The 13,715-nt window shown below is 41.5% G+C and overlaps 1 protein-coding gene across 1 annotated transcript in view; it reads right to left on the bottom strand.

The window, feature by feature from the left end:
• ank2a (ankyrin 2a, neuronal) overlaps positions 1 to 13,715 on the bottom strand; it is a gene marked incomplete at its 5' end in the record, with an annotated part of 67,473 nt that overhangs the window by 23,312 nt on the left and 30,446 nt on the right. The window contains 8 exons of the mRNA XM_080463629.1: positions 7,442 to 7,526; positions 7,746 to 7,950; positions 8,058 to 8,198; positions 8,507 to 8,638; positions 8,808 to 8,885; positions 9,606 to 9,761; positions 10,554 to 10,799; positions 11,151 to 11,826. Of these exons, the coding sequence (XP_080319755.1) occupies positions 7,442 to 7,526; positions 7,746 to 7,950; positions 8,058 to 8,198; positions 8,507 to 8,638; positions 8,808 to 8,885; positions 9,606 to 9,761; positions 10,554 to 10,799; positions 11,151 to 11,826 (1,719 nt within the window). The remainder of the gene's footprint in view (positions 1 to 7,441; positions 7,527 to 7,745; positions 7,951 to 8,057; positions 8,199 to 8,506; positions 8,639 to 8,807; positions 8,886 to 9,605; positions 9,762 to 10,553; positions 10,800 to 11,150; positions 11,827 to 13,715) is intronic.

The raw sequence follows: 13,715 nt of genomic DNA, 5'->3' as shown, positions 1-13,715 counted from the left end.
ACAAATCCTCTAGACAATACTCAGTATCTGACACTGTTGAAACTGGTGACATTGGTCTGTAATCCGAGTACTGTAAAAAGTAGTTACAATGTTGAGTATCAATATGGCCAAATGCATCGAGCAAATCTAAAGAGTGTAAATCCACTGACGCTACAGATTCTGGGGAAGATGGTCTAAAGTCTGCCAACCAGTCACGCAACAGTGAAAAGTCAAAATCGGATGAGATAGACTCTGGGGACAAAGCCCTGTTACTGAATAGCCTCTCAAGTTCAAAGTTAGACATAACTGACTCAGGGGATGATGGTCTCGTCTCTTCAAAAAGACGGTCCAAAAACAAGTCAGTTCCTTCCCAATCTGAAGCTATTGACTGTGGACTTATTGATCGAGTCTCTGAAAAGCCTACAGTCCAATCGGGATAGTTCATTCTGAACTGAGGTAAAGGTGAGTCGGGGGACAGTGGCCTACATTCACTAAGAGACTCAACTGACTCGGGAGACTCCAGTCTTAACTGCGGTTCCCAATCGTCAAAGGATGGGACAGTGTCCTCTTCCTCTGAATGAGTAATCCAAGACCACACATCGCTCCTCTCAAATGCATTCTGATTGGAGAAACCTTCAGTTTTCTCTTTATGTGTAATACCCCGCAAAACATCTGCATATGAAAGGTGGGCGACAGAAGGCAGAAGCGGGAATTTGCTCAGAGTATGGTTTGAGTATTTGGTTTCAAAGCTCGAAGGAAGTGAATCTGGTGAATCAGCTCTGTTTTCATCAAACAAATCCTCTAGACAATACTCAGTATCTGACACTGTTGAAACTGGTGACATTGGTCTGTAATCCGAGTACTGTAAAAAGTAGTTACAATGTTGAGTATCAATATGGCCAAATGCATTGAGCAAATCCAAAGAGTGTAAATCCACTGACACTACAGATTCTGGTGAAGATGGTCTAAAGTCTGCCAACCAGTCACGCAACAGTGAAAAGTCAAAATCGGATGAGATAGACTCTGGGGACAAAGCCCTGTTACTGAATAGCCTCTCCAGTTCAAAGTTAGACATAACTGACTCAGGGGATGATGGTCTCGTCTCTTCAAAAAGACGGTCCAAAAACAAGTCAGTTCCTTCCCAATCTGAAGCTATTGACTGTGGACTTATTGATCTAGTCTCTGAAAAGCCTACAGTCCAATCGGGATAGCTCATTCCGAACTGAGGTAAAGGTGAGTCGGGGGACAGTGGCCTACATTCACTAAGAGACTCAGCTGACTCGGGAGACTCCAGTCTTAACTGCGGTTCCCAATCGTCAAAGAATGGGACAGTGTCCTCTTCCTCTGAGCGAGTAATCCAAGACCATACATCACTCCTCTCAAATGCATTCTGATTGGAAAAACTTTCAGTTTTCTCTTTAGGTGTAATACCCCGCAAAACATCTGCATATGAAAGATGGGCGACAGAAGGTAGAAGCGGGACTTTGCTCAGAGTATGGTTTGAGTATTTGGTTTCAAAGCTCGAAGGAAGTGAATCTGGTGAATCAGCTCTGTTTTCATCAAACAAATCCTCTAGACAATACTCAGTATCTGACACTGTTGAAACAGGTGACATTGGTCTGTAATCCGAGTACTGTAAAAAGTAGTTACAATGTTGAGTATCAATATGGCCAAATGCATCGAGCAAATCTAAAGAGTGTAAATCCACTGACGCTACAGATTCTGGGGAAGATGGTCTAAAGTCTGCCAACCAGTCACGCAACAGTGAAAAGTCAAAATCGGATGAGATAGACTCTGGGGACAAAGCCCTGTTACTGAATAGCCTCTCAAGTTCAAAGTTAGACATAACTGACTCAGGGGATGATGGTCTCGTCTCTTCAAAAAGACGGTCCAAAAACAAGTCAGTTCCTTCCCAATCTGAAGCTATTGACTGTGGACTTATTGATCTAGCCTCTGAAAAGCCTACAGTCCAATCGGGATAGTTCATTCTGAACTGAGGTAAAGGTGAGTCGGGGGATAGTGGCCTACATTCACTAAGAGACTCAAATGACTCGGGAGACTCCAGTCTTAACTGCGGTTCCCAATCGTCAAAGGATGGGACAGTGTCCTCTTCCTCTTCCTCTGAATGAGTAATCCAAGACCACACATCGCTCCTCTCAAATGCATTCTGATTCGAGAAACATTCAGTTTTCTCTTGAGGTGTAATACCCCGCAAAACATCTGCATATGAAAGGTGGGCGACAGAAGGCAGAAGCGGGACTTTGCTCAGAGTATGGTTTGAGTATTTGGTTTCAAAGCTCGAAGGAAGTGAATCTGGTGAATCAGCTCTGTTTTCATCAAACAAATCCTCTAGACAATACTCAGTATCTGACACTGTTGAAACAGGCGACATTGGTCTGTAATCCGAGTACTGTAAAAAGTAGTTACAATGTTGAGTATCAATATGGCCAAAAGCATTGAGCAAATCTAAAGAGTGTAAATCCACTGATGCTCCAGATTCTGGGGAAGATGGTCTAAAGTCTGCCAACCAGTCACGCAACAGTGAAAAGTCAAAATCCGATGAGATAGACTCTGGGGACAAAGCCCTGTTACTGAATAGCCTCTCAAGTTCAAAGTTAGACATAACTGACTCAGGGGATGATGGTCTCGTCTCTTCAAAAAGACGGTCCAAAAACAAGTCAGTTCCTTCCCAATCTGAAGCTATTGACTGTGGACTTATTGATCGAGTCTCTGAAAAGCCTAAAGTCCAATCGGGATAGTTCATTCTGAACTGAGGTAAAGGTGAGTCGGGGGACAGTGGCCTACATTCACTAAGAGACTCAGCTGACTCGGGAGACTCCAGTCTTAACTGCGGTTCCCAATCGTCAAAGAATGGGACAGTGTCCTCTTCCTCTGAGCGAGTAATCCAAGACCATACATCACTCCTCTCAAATGCATTCTGATTGGAAAAACTTTCAGTTTTCTCTTTAGGTGTAATACCCCGCAAAACATCTGCATATGAAAGATGGGCGACAGAAGGTAGAAGCGGGACTTTGCTCAGAGTATGGTTTGAGTATTTGGTTTCAAAGCTCGAAGGAAGTGAATCTGGTGAATCAGCTCTGTTTTCATCAAACAAATCCTCTAGACAATACTCAGTATCTGACACTGTTGAAACAGGTGACATTGGTCTGTAATCCGAGTACTGTAAAAAGTAGTTACAATGTTGAGTATCAATATGGCCAAATGCATCGAGCAAATCTAAAGAGTGTAAATCCACTGACGCTACAGATTCTGGGGAAGATGGTCTAAAGTCTGCCAACCAGTCACGCAACAGTGAAAAGTCAAAATCGGATGAGATAGACTCTGGGGACAAAGCCCTGTTACTGAATAGCCTCTCAAGTTCAAAGTTAGACATAACTGACTCAGGGGATGATGGTCTCGTCTCTTCAAAAAGACGGTCCAAAAACAAGTCAGTTCCTTCCCAATCTGAAGCTATTGACTGTGGACTTATTGATCGAGTCTCTGAAAAGCCTACAGTCCAATCGGGATAGTTCATTCTGAACTGAGGTAAAGGTGAGTCGGGGGACAGTGGCCTACATTCACTAAGAGACTCAACTGACTCGGGAGACTCCAGTCTTAACTGCGGTTCCCAATCGTCAAAGGATGGGACAGTGTCCTCTTCCTCTGAATGAGTAATCCAAGACCACACATCGCTCCTCTCAAATGCATTCTGATTGGAGAAACCTTCAGTTTTCTCTTTATGTGTAATACCCCGCAAAACATCTGCATATGAAAGGTGGGCGACAGAAGGCAGAAGCGGGAATTTGCTCAGAGTATGGTTTGAGTATTTGGTTTCAAAGCTCGAAGGAAGTGAATCTGGTGAATCAGCTCTGTTTTCATCAAACAAATCCTCTAGACAATACTCAGTATCTGACACTGTTGAAACTGGTGACATTGGTCTGTAATCCGAGTACTGTAAAAAGTAGTTACAATGTTGAGTATCAATATGGCCAAATGCATTGAGCAAATCCAAAGAGTGTAAATCCACTGACACTACAGATTCTGGGGAAGATGGTCTAAAGTCTGCCAACCAGTCACGCAACAGTGAAAAGTCAAAATCGGATGAGATAGACTCTGGGGACAAAGCCCTGTTACTGAATAGCCTCTCCAGTTCAAAGTTAGACATAACTGACTCAGGGGATGATGGTCTCGTCTCTTCAAAAAGACAGTCCAAAAACAAGTCAGTTCCTTCCCAATCTGAAGCTATTGACTGTGGACTTATTGATCTAGTCTCTGAAAAGCCTACAGTCCAATCGGGATAGCTCATTCCGAACTGAGGTAAAGGTGAGTCGGGGGACAGTGGCCTACATTCACTAAGAGACTCAGCTGACTCGGGAGACTCCAGTCTTAACTGCGGTTCCCAATCGTCAAAGAATGGGACAGTGTCCTCTTCCTCTGAGCGAGTAATCCAAGACCATACATCACTCCTCTCAAATGCATTCTGATTGGAAAAACTTTCAGTTTTCTCTTTAGGTGTAATACCCCGCAAAACATCTGCATATGAAAGATGGGCGACAGAAGGTAGAAGCGGGACTTTGCTCAGAGTATGGTTTGAGTATTTGGTTTCAAAGCTCGAAGGAAGTGAATCTGGTGAATCAGCTCTGTTTTCATCAAACAAATCCTCTAGACAATACTCAGTATCTGACACTGTTGAAACAGGTGACATTGGTCTGTAATCCGAGTACTGTAAAAAGTAGTTACAATGTTGAGTATCAATATGGCCAAATGCATCGAGCAAATCTAAAGAGTGTAAATCCACTGACGCTACAGATTCTGGGGAAGATGGTCTAAAGTCTGCCAACCAGTCACGCAACAGTGAAAAGTCAAAATCGGATGAGATAGACTCTGGGGACAAAGCCCTGTTACTGAATAGCCTCTCAAGTTCAAAGTTAGACATAACTGACTCAGGGGATGATGGTCTCGTCTCTTCAAAAAGACGGTCCAAAAACAAGTCAGTTCCTTCCCAATCTGAAGCTATTGACTGTGGACTTATTGATCGAGTCTCTGAAAAGCCTACAGTCCAATCGGGATAGTTCATTCTGAACTGAGGTAAAGGTGAGTCGGGGGACAGTGGCCTACATTCACTAAGAGACTCAACTGACTCGGGAGACTCCAGTCTTAACTGCGGTTCCCAATCGTCAAAGGATGGGACAGTGTCCTCTTCCTCTGAATGAGTAATCCAAGACCACACAACGCTCCGCTCAAATGCATTCTGATTGGAGAAACATTCAGTTTTCTCTTTAGGTGTAATACCCCGCAAAACATCTGCATCAGAGTTTACAGTCGCAAGCATAGATTTTTTTGTATTTGTCATACATATTTTTTCATTTGGAAAATTCAAAGGATATCTTTGTTTTGCTACAATATTAAAAACCATGGGTTTTGGTGTGTTGATGTGTTTCAAGTTGAAAATACTTTCAGTCTGATTTTTGTGATCCTTCTGATCAAAGCAGGAGTTTTCTTGGAATACTTCTTGCATTTGAGAAAATTGTAAAGATTGTTCAATTTCATTTTCTTCGCATAATTTTTCTCTGTCTGTCATTAATTCAGCATTTGAACTTGGTGATGATGTGTGTTCAGGAGCGTGTGTTTCGAGTTTTGACAACCAGTAACAAAGGTATGACTGACTATTTTCCTCATCTAATTTAATGGTTTCAGATGTTCGATCCTCAAATGATAGAGTGATAGCATCAGAAGCTTTTAAGTTTTCTTTCAAAGAGCCACCTTGGCACACTTCCTTTTTGCCCATTGAGGCTGGAAGTGGTGAGGTTTGAGTCCCACCTAAATAACATAAGTAATAATTGCAATATTGACTCCTAAGTTTGGCACGGGTTGGTTCTGAGAGCAAGAGTTCAAGAAATGAAAAACTGCACTGAGAGGCCTGAGAATCAGGGGAGGATGGTCGGCAATCCCTCTCTGAAGAGCCATCCCTTTGAAGTGATCTAACCAAGTCAGGTGGAGAGGGGCTGTTATCAGAGGACATGTTGAATGTTGAAGTTGAAAGTGAAAATACTTTGGACTCACTTTTTATATGTCCATGCTCAAGTACAGACTGACTGCATTTATTTACTGAAGAGTCATTACAGTGTTCCTTATGGATACCCTGGGATCCAAAGGACTGTGAAAAAAGTGGGAGGGAAGTTGCAGGAACTTCATCTTTTGACTTAAACTGTGGCTTCTGGTGATACATCTGTGTCTGAAAAAGATTAAATATAGTCCCATTGAAATTATTTGCAACCTCTCCTGAAGATGTATCTGACAGTGGAGAAATTGCTCGGCTGTCATCCAGTATACTACAAAAATCTGCAGGTAAAGCTCTTTTTTGCCCCAGGGGAGAGTCTGGTGACATTGCCCTGTAATCACTAATTGACATCATAGATTCAGGGGACGACATTCTTGTTATGGAGTCTTCCGATATTGAATTGGTTTCATGAACAGCTGAAAATAAGCCATAATGGTCATCAGATGCCAATTTATCATGGGTCAAGGGATATTGCACTGTACTGCACTCTTTCTCTGTAAATTCCATTGTCCAATTGGTATGGAAGAATGAGTGGGAAGGGAAAGTGTTTCTTTCAGTGATATAAGATTGTTTTGCCTCAGTTTTAGCACTCTTACTCTCTGGATTAATGGGACACAAATTACCATGCCTATGAGATGAGTTGATTGCCATGTGAGCAGGTCCACTGTTTAGCAAAACAGTGTTTGGTGTTTTCATTTGAAATGATTCCATCATGCTGTACTTAGCTGTAGATATCCTGGGTCCAACTGAATTTATTTCATCATCAATGAAGGGCAGGTTTTCTTGATACCATTGACCTTGGGATTTTGTGTTATTTTCGATGCTTGGCATAAATGGTTTTAATCCCTTGTCAATACTTGACACTTGTCGAATCTTGCCATCGTCATACGGCACTTTGTTGTATTGGGCTGTGACCTCCTCAGTACACTCTTGAGAGAACCTGGTTGTTTGAATTACATCAATGTCACCTTCAGTCAGGCCAAGGGTTGGTTGGTGATCTTCCGGTACCAAAGGGGATATGTGAGGCTCACAGCATGTTCCGACAGTGGTTTTAGCAGTGACTGTTTTTTCAAGCTGCGGTGTACCACTTATCTCATTACAAAGCTGACTGAAATCAGTCTCAGCTTTGTCAGATTCCGAAAGACTCAAACTAAAGTCTCTAATGGATATAGATAAGTGTGACTTCACAATTTCATGTGAATGGCTTTGCTCATCTTCACCACAGTGCTTCAATATTAAAGATTGGATGTTGTCGTCTTTAACTTCAGTATCATTTTGGAAACACCTCATCACATGAGCTTCATCACTGCTGTAATCTTGCTGGTCTTTCACTTTGGTGTCAAAAAGGTGAGGGGCTTGGTTCTTCGATGCTGCTTCTTTTGAAGTTAAAAGCAAACTTACTTGCTCATTGGAGGTGTCATGACCAGTTGCTTCCTGTGTTTGTGTAATTACATCCTCAGACGTCCACAGGTTAGGATTTAATTCACTATGACACAAACAAACAACAAAAAAACAGCACATTATTTGGAGTTAAAACGTGGTCTTCACGCTCATAATGCTGACCTCCAAGAAGAGTATTATTTTCTACCTAGTTTCTCTCTGGCATATGGCATGGGTTTCCCCTAAAATGTGATGAGTAATATGACTATGCTACACTGCTGATGTATGTTGTATTATAAACAAATAGTTCAAATGAACAATTTACTGTGGAATATCGAGCTCCTCCAGTAGGTCACCATGCATGCTCTCTGAGGGTGTGTGTCCGACAGGCTCTGCCCATGAAGGAATATCCAACAGGGAAGCAACTGAAAGGTCTTCTTCCGAAACAGCTGGAGGTGGCCTGCGATCACACTCCACCTTCCTCACTATTCTGGGACTGTCTACGTCCTCTTGCACTGAAGATAAGGCAACTGAAACTGAAAAAACACACAGTGAATGAATAACATTGGGGTAAGGTGAACAAACTGTGTGCTTGATGGTGTTGAATAAAGAATTAATTGGTTATGGATGGTATTACCTTCACTGTGATCCAGTGTCTTTTCTATCTCTGCATAAGTCCTAGAAGTTTGCTCTTGAACAGACTTGTTCATCTGAGTTTCAATTAGATGAACAATGTCCATGCGGTTGATCTTTGTTAATCTCTTAACCAAACAATCCTCTGTTGAAAGATTTAATAATCATTGTCAGATATTCCCAAACATTTTTTAATACAACAAATTGATAAATAATTGAAACCACAAATGTGTAATGAATGCACCACTCATGATTAAGCCAAATGAAAAATAGATTGATACTAAGACTGGAGAGCATTCAAGTTAAATTGCAATAGTATAGCCAAGTAATAAAAAAACTGTACATTCTAAAGGATAGGAAGAAAATAATAAACTGTAAATAATAATAAAAAACTATAATGTCAAAAGCAACCACCAGGCATGGTGAAATTCATGAGACCACCATACTATGTACCTGTAGCATGTTTGCCTTCCCTTTCAACCCAGCGTTGGAGCAAGGCATGGCTTTGCTCTTGGAGAGAGTTCGGATTTTCTGTTCTCACTTGCTGAATATCATCCTCACTGAACTCCAATTCTCTTGCCAGCTCTGGGGTGATGAAGAGCAAATATTGTGGGTATTACTGCTTGTTAGATGAAACATTCAGTCAATTAAAACATTTCTAACTAATCCTCAAGGCTTCTCGTCTAGGAAAATGTTTAACTAAAAAGATTAAAGTCAGTGCAACAACTTGAAAGTGCATTTTTTGAGAGCTCACCGGTCCAGCTGAAGCCAAGCAGATCGGCAATGATAGCTATTGTCTCCTCCTTCCTGTCAGCATCATCCTGCCAATCAACTAAAACATGCCACCAAAGCCACAATGTTAACAGCATGCCACTTTTCACTATCAAGATTATAACGACATACATAAACTGAATGATTAGGTAATGAAAATCCAAAAATCTAAGATTTTGCTTGTATCTATAATCACACTACTTTTATGCGGATATAAAATAGTATGTCCTTAAGGATTTATGCAATGATGCCCAACTAAAAGTGGAAATGTGATGCATATATGATGACATGAAGGTTGGATTAGTGTGAAGTGGATACTTTGAATACTCAAGCAATGCAATGTTATTCATGTTCCGATTTAGTAATGTGCAAGTTATATTTATAAAGCTGCATAATTCGGAGAGACAATATACATAATTTGTCAGTATTTGCCTCTCTAAGCTAACATGGCCATTCAATCTTGAGATTGCATGTACACACAACCATCAAAAGTACCTTACCAACATGCGGAATTTAGCACGCACGCACGCACGCACGCACGCACGCACGCACGCACGCACGCACGCACGCACGCACGCACGCACGCACACACACACACACACCAGAATTAACAAACAAATTTTAACATGATGAATGTGGAAGACGAGACAAGACAAATGCACGACACATGACACCACAATCACAACATGATGACGACATTGATCTCAGGAAGGGAAATTAGCATCTTGTTGCTGAAAAGACGATTTATGAAACCAAAAGCCTGTTGTCGGTCTGGCCATACCTGGCGTACTTTGTGGAGTTTTGTCATCGATGATTCTCTGCATCTGAGTTTCCACTCTGTCATCCCAGGCAGGCCTGGATTCAAATACATCCTCTGTTCCACAAGAAGGACGCACAACTGGCAACTGGTTGCCATCTGAATCAGAACTATGTGAGGCTGGAAGGTCATATGTAAAGATAACAGAATCTGGACTTTTCTGACTACCACTGCTTATACCATCAGCATCCAAAGAAGACCTAACAGGTGTATGAAGAGCCATGGAAACCTCATTGTCCTTCGTTGTGGGGTTGGAGGAAGTGATCACATTTGCACCAGCTTTCTGTTGCTTGACAACAGAGAGCTTGGAGGGGAATATGTTGGATGTGGATTGACTACAGTCAGAATAACTCCTATTCTTGGTATTTGGGGCTTTACTCACATCGATTTCCTCTGATTTAGTCCTTTTATTCAATGTTGAGCTTTTTTCGGATTTCCTTGGAGCCTGATTAAGCTCAGGTACTTGTGAGTCTTTTAAAGTCACTTCCAGTTCCATGCAGATCGGCTCAGTAATTGCAGAGTCTGATTCGATTGCCAAAGGTCGAAGTGAATCCTGATCATATTGTGGAATGCCAGACCGCGCAGTTGAAAAGTTCATCTCTATCACTGAACATTGGTCTTCTTCATCCTCCTCCACCTCATCATCATCATCATCATCATCAGATGAAGAGTCTGTTACATTATGGCTTTCCTCTGAATGGACAACAGTGGATGTGTCTGATTGAAGGTCAGCGATGGTAGAGTCAAGATAATGCAGGCCAAGACTATCAACAATGCTCGTATCAGTTTGGATGATTGTGAAACTCTCCAAAGCAGGTGGTGAACCAAGTTCAACCTCTATGGAGTTGCCATGCTCACATTTATCAACAGATTGGTGATCAGAAACTTTGCCGCTGACATCGTGAGTCGCACGCATTTCTGGGGTGCCTTCAAAGTTTGTGTCTGAAACAGAATCACTGATCTCCTGTGATTTTGTTTCAGCCTCTTTAGTCTCTTCATCCACAACTTCATCAACTGGATGTTCTCCCATATGAAAAAAAGCATATCCTCCCATTTCTTCCTCAAAACTCCTTCTTGTCATGTCAATTGCTCCACCTCTGGTCATCTCAAATAACTTCCCCTCTTGAAAATGAAATGGATCAGGTGATTGCTCTTTCCCTGGTGTTAGAAGAATTGCTTTCTCTGGTGTTTTTCTGTCCATTGCAAAATAAAGACCATTCTGTCCATCATCCACAGCATCACCTGGACATTCGGCGGCATACTCTGTTTCTTTAGTAGACATGACAGCATGAAATCTGTTGGCAGGTCCTGAATCATCAATCAGTGGGGACCCATTTTCTTGGTTACTACCTAAATGTTGATCATCAGTCACAGCGCAGGAAATAGGTGTGTCAGTAAAAGAGGAAGTGACATTTTCCTGTGCTTTTGCTTCTTTTTCCGACAATCCCATGGTAATTCCTTGATCAAGTGGCTCTTTATGAGTCATAGTTAAACACAATGTTTCAACACCTGGCTGAGTAATTTCAAGTGGTAGTTCTGTTGCCTCCAATTTTTGATTGAGCTCATCATGGTCATGAGCACTAGTCGCTGTCAGCGGAAAGGCATCAAAAGGTTTGTCTTTCCTCACTTTAAGCTCCTCTTCCATTTCCTCAAATGTTTTAATCTTTGCAGCCATTTTGAACATTTCCTCTTCTGGTGTGAATTGGTTGTTGATGGTGTCACTCTCCTTATTGTCTTCACTCAGTGAGTCTTGCTGAATGCAATGACTCTCACTCTCACAAGTTGCTGCATTGGAATGAATTACATCTGTAATTTCACTTTCTTTTTGAATGGTCTCAGCATTGTTCTCTTCCTCCTGATGTCCATAATCTTCTGTGTAAATATTTTTGTCAAAAGTGTAGCATGCTACCAGCTGGGAAGCATAATCCTCATACACAGCTGTCTTGGCTGGCATCTTACTTTCTGTGCCCTCCAATTGAGTAGGACTTCCCTCAAGAGAGTCTGGACAAGGAGATTCTTCAGTAGGACTTGGCTCAATTGAGTCAGGGGATTTATTTGAAGAATTATCTTCCATGATAGGACTTGCTTCAAGAGAATCTTGATGACATACCTCTTCGGGTGGATCATCAAACATTATATTTAGGTTCTCCAAATCAGTTGGCCGTTGTGGCATGCCAGTTGGCTGCTGCAAAAATCCATGTGTTTTGAGAGCTGAATGCGAAGCCACTGGACTTTCATGATGAATGTGACTGTCATAGATGGTTTTATATGACTTTGTTTCATCCATCACTTCTTGAGCAGAGCCAATGAAATGTGTTGTTGAACATTGTGAGGTGCTGGCCTCACCATCCTCATTCAAGAACATTTTGGGATCTCCATCTTCATCAGAATGTGCCTGCCACTCAGGTTTCAAAGTTCCTTCTTTAATGTTGTCCACAGTTCCAAACTTGGTAGGGTCTGGGGACATTACATTGTTATCAAGTGATGAAGTATCAGACTGTCTGTTATTGTCTGTTGACCTTACAAATTCTTTGTAGTCTTCGTGGTCTACTTCTTGTTCTGAGTGACATTTTACTGTTACTGGCCTTTCCTTGACATATTGATCTAAGTCACATGTCAGAAGTGACAACATACCTGTCATGTCCTTCTCAGTTGTTGGCTGTCTTTGCTGTTTCTGTTTCTCAATGTGAACCTCATGGAAAGTAGTCTCTAACTCAGAACTTTGTTTTGTAGTTTTAAATCCAACTTCACTTTCCTTTGCCTCTCCATCGAAGCTTTCTTTGACATATTGATCTAGGTCATTATTTAGAAGAGACAGCATGCCTGACATGTTTCTCTCAGGAGTAAACTGCTTTTCTTGAGTTTTTCTTGCAACCACAGTTGCTTCGAATGGAGTTTCCAATACTGGACTTGGTGTTAATTCTTTCACTCCAATCTGCGGTTCTTCATTTTCTTCTTCCTCAATCTTGTCATCTACATGATCTCTTTTCAGGATAATTTCTTGGTAGCTCTCATGAACAAGATCCTGCTCTGGCCTGCATTGTTCTGTCACTGGCCTTTCCTTGAGATACTGACCTAAGTCACTTGTAAGAAGTGACAACATTCCTGATATGTTTTTCTCTGTAAGCTGATGCTTGTGTTCCTTTGGCTGGATGATGACCTCTTGAAAAGAAATCTCAGGTGCCAAAGTTGGTGTTATTTCCTTGACTTCAACCACATCAATCTGTGCTTCTTCAGGTGTATCTACATTTACTTCATCTGTTGTTTCGGTACTGAAAAATGTACATGATTTAGAGTAAATACCTTCTTCAACATTCTCTTGGACAGTGTCCAGTTTGTCATCGAGGAGCAGGTCTGAGTCAGATTTTAATAAGGATACCATGCCTGACATGTCCTCTGGTTTTGTGGATGGGGGAGTCAAAGATTTATTTTCCTCCCACTGTTCCCTCTTTCTGAGCTCTTCAGTAAATGTTGCTTGGGTCTCTTCTTTTCCCCCGCTTGTGGCCTCGTGTGCCAGTCCACCATAATTTGTGTCTCGTGTTGTGTCACTCAAAAATTCTCCTTTATCTTCAAAATCTTCTGGTTGTTGACCAAAACGAGCCTCTACATGCTGATCCAAGTCACTGTTTATTGATGAGAACATCAGTGATTTATCTTTTGACATTTTAAGTTCACTTTGTCCTTTCTCATCACTCTTCATGGGTGTATGTCTCTCCAGAGACTGAGTAATCTGCTGTGTAGTTGCATAAATCTGTGCTGTTTTAGGTTCACCAGTGACAGAAATTAATTTGTCTTCATCTGTGTCTTTAATTAGAATAGTTTGTTCAAACCTCTCTTGAACAACATCCTCTTCTAATGTCCTCCTTTCCAAAGGAATTGCTTGCATACACTGATCCAAGCTGCTGCTCAATAAAGATAACATTCCTGATATATTTTTTTCCACAGATGTCTGGTTAGATGCTTTCTTCTCAACATTAATTTCTCGAAGTAGGGGTTCCTTGATTTTGGCCTCTGGGACTTTGCTGATAGTTTGTGTAAAAAGCAGTTTGTCATAATCAGATGTATTGTCTTTGT

Source organism: Lipophrys pholis, assembly GCF_963383615.2.
Source record: "Lipophrys pholis genome assembly, chromosome: 5".
In the NCBI taxonomy this organism is placed as follows: Eukaryota; Metazoa; Chordata; class Actinopteri; order Blenniiformes; family Blenniidae; genus Lipophrys; species Lipophrys pholis.
The sequence above is the reverse complement of the archived record's forward strand: the minus strand, read 5'-3'. Positions and strand labels throughout refer to the sequence as shown.